The sequence below is a fragment of the Sapajus apella genome, unplaced genomic scaffold (assembly GCF_009761245.1).
Source record: "Sapajus apella isolate SASKATOON/1434 unplaced genomic scaffold, GSC_monkey_1.0 scaffold1, whole genome shotgun sequence".
NCBI lineage: Eukaryota > Metazoa > Chordata > Mammalia > Primates > Cebidae > Sapajus > Sapajus apella.
Window position 1 is genome coordinate 11702922 of NW_022436941.1, and position 8870 is coordinate 11711791.

The following is an 8870-nucleotide window of genomic DNA, read 5'->3' on the forward strand; positions in this document are numbered from 1 at the left end:
TTACTGAAAGGGAATGATGCTTGAATACTGTCAGGAGCAAAAGTAATGTAAAGAAAGGTTATGCCTCCTTAGAGAGGTGGCAAGGCTGAATGTGAGAAATACACATTATGGTATCAGAGAAACATGGGCTTGAATCCTAACTCTGCCGTTAACTTACTGCTAACACATAGTGATGATAATAACATTTCAGTCAGTGACAGACCACATATACAATAGTAGTCCCATAAGATTCTAGCACCATATTTTTACTGTTCCTTTTCTGTTTTCACTTAAAAATACTTACCACCATTGTGTTCCAATTGCCTACAATATTTAGTACAGTAATAGCCTGTACAAGTTTGTAGCCTAGGAGAAATAGGCCATATCACAGAGTCTAGATGTATAGTAAACCATGCCATCTAGGTTTGCGTGGTACACTCTATGATGTTCACACAACAACAAAATTGCCTAACACATTTCTTTTTTTGGGGGGAGGGGGGGCGGTCTCGCTCTATCCACCAGGCTGGAGTGCAGTTGCACAATCTTGGCTCACTGCAACCTCGGCCTCCCAGATTCAAGTGATTTTCCTGCCTCAGCCTCCCAAGTAGCTGGGATTACTAGTGCCTGCTACCATGCCTGGCTCATTTTTATATTTTTAGTAGAGATGGGTTTTCACCATGTTGGCCAGGCTGGTCTCAAACTCCTGACCTCAGATGATTGTTCCACCTCAGCCACCCAAAGTGCTGGAATTACAGGTGTGAGCCATCGCACCTGGCCCACCTAACACATTTTTAAGAAATTATCCCTGTCGTTAAGTGATTCATGACTGTACATACTACTCTTTCTAACAGCTAACATCAAATAAGGTTGTAGCAGCAAAATCCAAATGAGATCCCTTGTTAAAAGCCCCAGGATTACTCTATAATCATAATAGAAATCATTTAAATTCACTAAAGATCTAGTTAGTACATTCCAGGCACTCAACTAGCCACTATATGGGAGGTGTATCATTTAATCCTCAGAATTACACTGTGAAACAGCTAGTATCATCACCATTTTAAAACTAAGTAAAGTGAGATCCAGGGTAACTGACAACATTATCTTTAACCACACAGCTAGAGGTGGCAGACCATACATGAAAGTCGGGTCTGTCTGGCTTATCTGTCTGAGCCACATGATTCATCTTTTTTTAATGTGCTAAAAACAATATGTATATATTGTTCACCAAGGAAACTCCAGATGCCAACAACACAGTGTTTTAAGTATAAAAGTGATTCTGATCTAAGGTACATCTTATTATAAAATCTGTTAATTAAAATAGAATTTTTCAGTCTTTGGACAACATGTATCTTATTTATGTTTGAAAGTATGCCAGAAAGAATGGTTCACTTCTCCAGCAACCTACTTACTGAACCAATCAACTAAATAGTCTGGTTTAAAACTTCAGCATCTCAAAGTGGCTTTTTTAAATGCAAAAACTGACTGTTGGTGTTAAAAACAAAAATAAGAAAACAATGCAATTAATTATTAGCAAGCAAAGTAAAAGCTGACATGGGCAAAACTGCAGAATTAATTGGTCGTAGTTAAATAACAATTCGATCAACAGAAAAGTTTGAATGCTCTATTCTGAGAGGTAACCAGTCCTATGTTCTTTAAGATGAATCTCTCAGGAAAGCAGCCTTGGAATGCTTCTTTGGCCTCAACACCAGGGCCATAGAAATCTTTCAGGTATACTGGGGCCCTCTTTGTTGGCCCTTCTAAACATAACTTATAGCTTTATCAATTATTAGCATAACTTGGAGTTTACATTTGCTCCTAGAACCTTTCCTCCTGTAGTGCAAAGAAGCTTAAAATCAGTGCTCAAGAATAAACATTTGCCACTTTATCAGACCATAAGTTGAACTGAAAAGAACTAGGAAAAGTGATAGCCTTGAATGATAGCCTGCTTTCTGTATACAGCCTAACTTATTTTTGTTGGATATACAAATATTGTATGATAAAGGTTATTTGGAAAGGCCTGTGCCTTAGAGTTCATCGGTGATATATTTTTCCATACTGTTCTGTGAGTCTAAAAACTTTATATGAGGTATGGCTATGTACCTATTAATCTAATATATTTAAATATTTTCATTGGGATCCTTGCACTTCCTCTTTCTGCACCATTCTTCCCCATGCAAGAAGAATCTTCATAAACCATTTAGATTATACCAAATAAGAATCAATTTTCTTATTTCAATTCTATTTTTTTAAACAACCCATCTTCCTAGGTTCTTTACTAATTAGCCACTAAACCACAGACTTTATTTACAGTCCAGTGTAAATATGTGTAGCCTAAGATGTCCTAACTCCAACATAGGGGGAGGAGGAAGAGTAGAACTTAGTGAATAAAAGAAAAGGATGCATGGATGGATCAGGAGAAGAAATAGAAAGGGACCTAGATTCAGCCAAGAGCCCACCTTCTGGCTCACAGGTGAGAGGGCAATCTTGCCAGGTAAGTCCTAGCTTGCAGACTTTATAAAATAAGAGCAGACACGAAGAAAGGAATTCATGCATTTTCCATTAAACATAATCTGTTCTGCAAATGTAGTCATCCTTGATAAAGTATAATTAGAGGTAGGTAGGTGTGCCACAATGAAGATAACTTTCCTATTCATCGTTTTGCCAGAGCTGATAAAATTTAGAACTGACCAAGTTCTCTATGTGTTCTTGCACTCACTAAAGGTACCAATGGCAGTAAAACTGTCCCTGTCTCAAAATGGTAGGATGTAGAGATTTCATAAAAGTTTTCTGAAACTGTATGTGCTTGAAAGGAGGAGGTAGGTGTTAAGCCACCAGTCACAGAATCATAAAACTATTTTGTACTTTTAACATGCACACTTCACTCACCCAAAGTATTAGTTATGAATTATCCTACAGAAAAAAAAGCGGGGAGGAAAGCAGATGGGTTGCTATTCTGTATTAGCAGACCACACCCCATACTCTACCTGCGCCCACCACTAGGGCCGTGGGCCCACAGGTGCGGATGCAATTCAGGAGGGAATTGGCGCGAATGTTGGAGTTGAGAAAGGCCACCACGCAACCCAGCTTCGCCAGCCCGAACCACACGTGAATGAAGTCCGGCTCATTGCTCATCAACAGAGCCACCGTGTCCCCCTTTTTCAGCGAGGAATGGTTCAGGAAGACATGGGCCACTCTGCTACTCCTTTTGTCTACATCCTGATAGGTGTAGATGTCTCCCTCATAGATGATGAAAGGTTTCCAAGGTTGCCTTTTGGCATGACTCAAGAATTTATCCAGCACAGTCACCAGCTCCCCTCTCTTTTTATACTTCTCCAGCCGAATTCCAACGAGCACCACCTTCAACAGGAACCAGAAGTCATCCCAAAAGTAAGGGAACAGGAGTTTCTGCAGGAAGTGCAGGACGACCATTCCGGCCCCTAGAACTGTTAGCCATGACAGAGGCATGGGGGGCCGCGGGGCCAGAAGACAGCTCTGCTCTCAGCCCCACCAGCGTCCTTCTCCTCCAGGCACAGCTGTCCCGCAGACCGCAGGTCTCACTACTCAGGGCTGACACCTCAAGTTCTTGTCAGATTTTCTGGTGCCGGTGGGGGAGGATCCTGCGAAACAGAATCAGAGGTTTGCATCAAAAAGGTCGTCCCAAGGGGTGCTGAAGATTAGGCTTGAGTCGAGTCACTGGGCGGCTGGAGAGCAGGGAGCCTCTGACTACTGCGAGAAACCAAGACAGGCACCTTCACGGATCTCGGAATCTGCTACCCCAGCGCTGCACCCTGGCCTCCCAACCGCAACAGCGGCCCCTCCCCTGCCGGGTTCTCCAGGACTTTCCAGCCCTCTTCTCTGTGAGGGCTGGGTCTGTCCTCTCTGCTTCTTGGACCCTAAGCAAACCCCAAGCGAACTCCACCACGCTCAGAAGGTGGCCCAGGGACAGATGCTTTTTCCCCTTAGCGTACTTTCCTGCGACCGTGACTTGGAGGCTGAATTCGAGCTAGGAAAAGCTGGGGTGATGATGAGTGAGAAGTGCAGTGATTTACAGTCTCTACGCGCCAGAAACAGGGGCTCAAGACCACGCCTCTGAGGCGAGCGGGTGCCAGGCCCCTGAGCGCCGCCTGCGCCCAGCCCCGCCCAGCCCCACCCAGCGCCCAGGAGCCTCCCTCTGACGCACCAAGTCCGAAGAACCGCTCCCAGGTGACCCACGCGCCCGCTGGAAAAGGCTGCCCCTATCCCAGCCGCAGCTCGCACGCCAAGTGTCGTTACGCTGGCCCTATGTACCTCTCCTCCAGACCGCGCTAGGAATGTTGCCCGCCCACCTTTGGCCTCCAGGCTCTGGGCCAACCACATCCCCTGGCGCGCGGCAGCTGGGACAACCTGGGCCCCTCCGCCTGCTCCTCCCTGGGCGCGCGTCCGACCACCTAGATCGGTGTGGAGAGCCGACCTGCTCACACCCCAGGGAGGAGGCAGGCGACTGGCGTCTCTGGCGGGGAACGATGTGACAGTCTCGAGGAGGGAAAACCAGGGATCTCAAAGGCTTGGGGTCGCAGGAGAACCAGACTGCTGGAACTGGGTGGCGCGGAGGCCCTGGCTAGGCTGTTAAGGTAGAATAATGTTGCACAAAAGGTCATCCACTGAATCAATTAATAAGAACTAAACTAGAGAACGGAAAGAAAAGAACAAACATCAAAAAATTGCAGAGAGAGTGAGAGGAGGGGAGGGAGGGAATATTTATAAACTGGACAGATCCAATAATATCCTGTAAGAAAGAAAGGAATATTTGGACACACCACAAAATTGTACTGTTTTTTATAAAAAGTATTTTTGAAAACATGTTGATAGGTTGGTTTTCACATTTATATTAGCACGATATCATTAGAGGGCCAAGATAGTGCATTTTACAAAATTTGGCAACGATATTGATTAATTTGAGAGCTTCAATCGATATTCATATTTAAAAATAAAAACAAATCTTATAATGCTATTTTTAGTCCTTAAAAATAACAAGATTCCCCCCTTCCTGAGACAGACCAAATAAAGAATTGTCATGTCTTCAAACTAAGCATTCTAAAGGGAGTAGGAAGGTGGAGAGTTAAGAAGTAAATGAAAAGGATAGTAAAATTTCATACAAAGATGGAATTTTTGTATGAAAAATTGTATGAAATGTGTAAAGCACATTTCATTACACGTTTTTTGTAGCAGACACCATCATCCCAGCTGTCTGCTTTTAAGTGTGTATAAATGGTTAATTGCATGTATTAACATAACTAAGGATTGCCTCACATTGTCAGGCATTTCTCCCTTCTACCTATGTTCTGCAGATGGATTCTGGCTAACCTCAGATTCCATAACAAAAGAAAAACTGGTAATTCTAAAGACGAACTCCAGTTTATTAATCTGAAAATGATTACTCTGGAGTTATAGCAAAGAGCTCTTAAAGCCAAAGGAACATAGGCTCTTAAAGCCCCTTTCTGTAAATGACAAAAAATAAAAAATAAAAAAAAAAAAAACGCTTTCTAAATTTACTCAGGAGCTCTGATCTTTTCAATTCAGAAATCTCTTTAATTAGGAAAACAGTATCAAGTCGTTTATAACTTGAAAAGTTTACAACTTAAAAAGCATCTTTGACATTCAATTGTTTTCTCTTCTAGTCTAATTAAGTCACCTAGAAATAACAACATTTAAAGAATATGGAGCAGTTGGTCTCAGACTTTTATATTTTTAAATAAGTAAAATCTGTCCTTCTTCAATGGAAAATAAATAGAACACTAACATAGGCGTGGCATTTCTTTTATTTTGCTACATTTAAAACATTAAACACGCATTACAACACTGACCATCTACTGTTACCACTGTTTCATAAAGGGAGAGTTTATTTCAACATTTAAAAGAAGGAAGGGAATTAAATTCACACGCACACACACAAAAAAAAACCCTCGTTTTGCTAGACTTATTTTTCTTATCATGGACATTCTAATATCATACCAAGGCATGGAACTAAATTTTTAGCAACTATGGATATAATGAATCTAGAATATGTTTGTCACCATAAATATGAGCTTGTTTGATTTATTAGGAAAAACTACAGGTAAGTATATGTTGGGACAGAATTTGTACTAACCCAAACCAATTTTATGCCTGAAATTTCACCATGGAAGAGGTAATCAATGAAAAATCTTGGGACAGTTAACAGTATTGTATATATTCCTATATTAGCCCATGTGTCTGTTCCTATTTTGTCCAGAAATTTTGCATTCACTTTCAAATGCTGCCAAAGACAGCTAAGTAAAATAGTTACAATTTTTAGCTACAATAGTTAATTATTTTGAAATGGGAGAAATATAGCAAGAGGTTAGTTGCAACTAACTCTATCATTTAATTAAAATAAACACATTGAAACTGTCTAGATATTCCTGTTAATATTACTTTTGACTAGGAACAGTGCGTTATTCCTCTGGTTCTCCTTTAGAAAATATAAAGATTTTATGTTTTTGTTTAATGTTATTTGAAAATAAAAGTATTGTGACTAAATGAAAATCAATGCTAAGAAAAAGTTTATTTTCAATCTGCATATGCTCTCATCAACCCCTTCTTTTTTTCTGATTTCACTTTCCTCTTTAACCCACTACCAACCTTTGCACCCTCAGTTCTATAGAGGATGAATTACTTTGTGAGTAGATCAAAGTAAGGCTGAACAAATAGTAGCATATGACAGACATGAACTCATTTTATGCCCATAGGATTTTGCCACTGTAACCTAAGAATTCTGAGTCTGTGCTGTCAAATCACTTGTCTTCAGAAGTCTTCTGATGCAATTCTATAGCAATCATCATTTGGATTATGGAAAGTTTGAGTAAAAAGCAAAAGAGACATTCAGAAAGATTCCAAACAATGCTGAGTGGTTGCAACGGGCTAAGAAGCTCTGAATATCTAGACTGCAGCTGGGGCTTGGGAAAGACGGATGGCAATGAAGTGAGTGAGAAAGTTGAATGCCTCTAAAAATGAATGGGAGAATGCTTAATGCAGGAGTCATCCACTTTACAATTCTACCTGGGAATAGGTTCCTGCTCAGTTTTTAATTACTGCTTTTAGGATCTGATAATAACTTGGGTTTTCATGGGAAGCTTACTCTTCCTATAATCTAATGTTTATTTGTATTAATGAATAATCATTGCCCAGAAAATTATTTGACACAAGGACTCATGAAGCAAACTGAACATTAAAAATGAGGCATGCTGTTTGAGAATTGGCGGCTGTTAACATTACTACAAGTCAGACACATCAAACACTTCTTAAAATATAAAAATTTTATAGCACCAAATAAGTGATCCTATAATGATAGACTTGAGAAAAATTTCCAAACAAATGAAATGTTTAACTATCATTTCCACCACTCATTACAAACTATGCCTAGAAATTTATGCCAGTCAGGCCCCTGCCAAGAAGATACTTTACACATGTATTTTATTCATGTTTAAAAAAAACCAGCTGTCTTAGACCAAGATACTTCTAGTTATGACAATTCCCCTTTTTCAGGGTTGACAGAATTTACTGTTTGGAAAAGATATTTATGTAAAATTTTATCACTGACACTGAGTCCTCAAGCCAGCTTCGCTTCTGTTTTATAAGCCACCTACATGGAGGCAGTTCATCTGATCATTAGTGAGGTAAATTAAAGAAACTCTCCAGCAACTTTTGTTAGGAATTAACGACGCTCCAGTGTTGCATTGAGTCATTCCAAGTGCTCCCACTCTTGCATGTCCCAGAAGGTCTAAGATTTAGTCTCGAAGGTGTATGAGGGGAGAGTAGGACTTCGGAGATTTATGGTAGAAATACCATCTCAATATATTCTAAAAATTTGCAACACTTAATTTTTTCTTAAATGTTTTTTTCAATGACTTGATCATAATAGCAATCTTTCTTTGGGTAGGCAGGTGGTTTAGCACTGGTGGACCAGGGCTGGCAAGACTCTGCCAACTGGAGCTCTCTGCTTATGAATTCAAGGCAGCTGCTTCAGCTGTTACTCTCTCCTGGCCATCAGGATAGGAAAATGAGCCCAGGAAAGTCATAGCCAATTGCTGTTTCTTTGTTTCAATTTTAATTTTTAGCTTTCATTAAATAAAAAATTTGAAACATTTTTTATTTTCATAAATAATGCTAGAAACAATAAAATAATGACCCACCCCCTCAATATGCTCATCACACAAGTTTAATTATTGTTAGTATTATATTCAAATTGTCTTAGCTATTTGTTTTTAGATATTTTAAATAAATTACAGACAACATGGTATTTCTCTTCTAAATATCTCAGGCTGCATTTCCGACAAAAAGACATATTCCTACCTAATCACAATACCATGATCAATCCTGATGAAATTAACAATTCTTTAACACCATCTAATATTTAGTCCACATTTAAGTTTTTTCAAAATGTATCATAGAGTTTGTTTGTCTAAACTGGAATTGATTTCCTATCACAACCTCTTTATCTTTGCCAGAGATTTACTTGTTAGAGTGTCCCACTTACTGCATTCGTCTGACTGCTTCTCCCTGCTCTCATTTAATGTGTTCCTCTGTCCCCTAACAGCCCCTAAAACATATTAAGTCTAATTACCATGTTTAATTTCATGTAAACTAGTAATTAGACTTAAAGCCTTCATGAAACTCAGGTTAAACATTTTGGCAAGAATATTTCATAGGTGATGCTATGTACTTTATGTCATATTACGTGAGGATAAACCTAATATCTGCTTGGTGTGAATTAGACAACACATTGCTATTGATGATGATAACTGACTACAGGTTTGAGGTGGTCACATTTGGTTATGTTTTTCCTCTTTTGATGAGCAACTGCACAAGTACCAGGAAGGGGTACTTAGACCCTG

At 39.7% G+C, this 8870-nt stretch overlaps 1 protein-coding gene across 4 annotated transcripts in view; it reads right to left on the reverse strand.

Annotated features, from left to right (window-relative positions):
- Positions 1-4448, reverse strand: part of SLC27A6 (solute carrier family 27 member 6) — an 88378-nt gene extending 83930 nt beyond the window's left edge. For 2 of the 4 annotated variants that reach the window (XR_004263988.1, XM_032262164.1), the window contains exon 1: positions 2964-4060. Coding sequence is in view for 3 of the 4 variants with exons in the window: in XM_032262164.1 (XP_032118055.1) it covers positions 2964-3444 (481 nt within the window). In the remaining variant the exon portion in view is untranslated. Of the gene's footprint in view, positions 1-2963 lie in introns of all 4 variants that reach the window. The other 2 variants (XM_032262033.1, XM_032261967.1) reach the window with 2 other exon arrangements.
- Positions 4449-8870: the final 4422 nt, after the last annotated feature.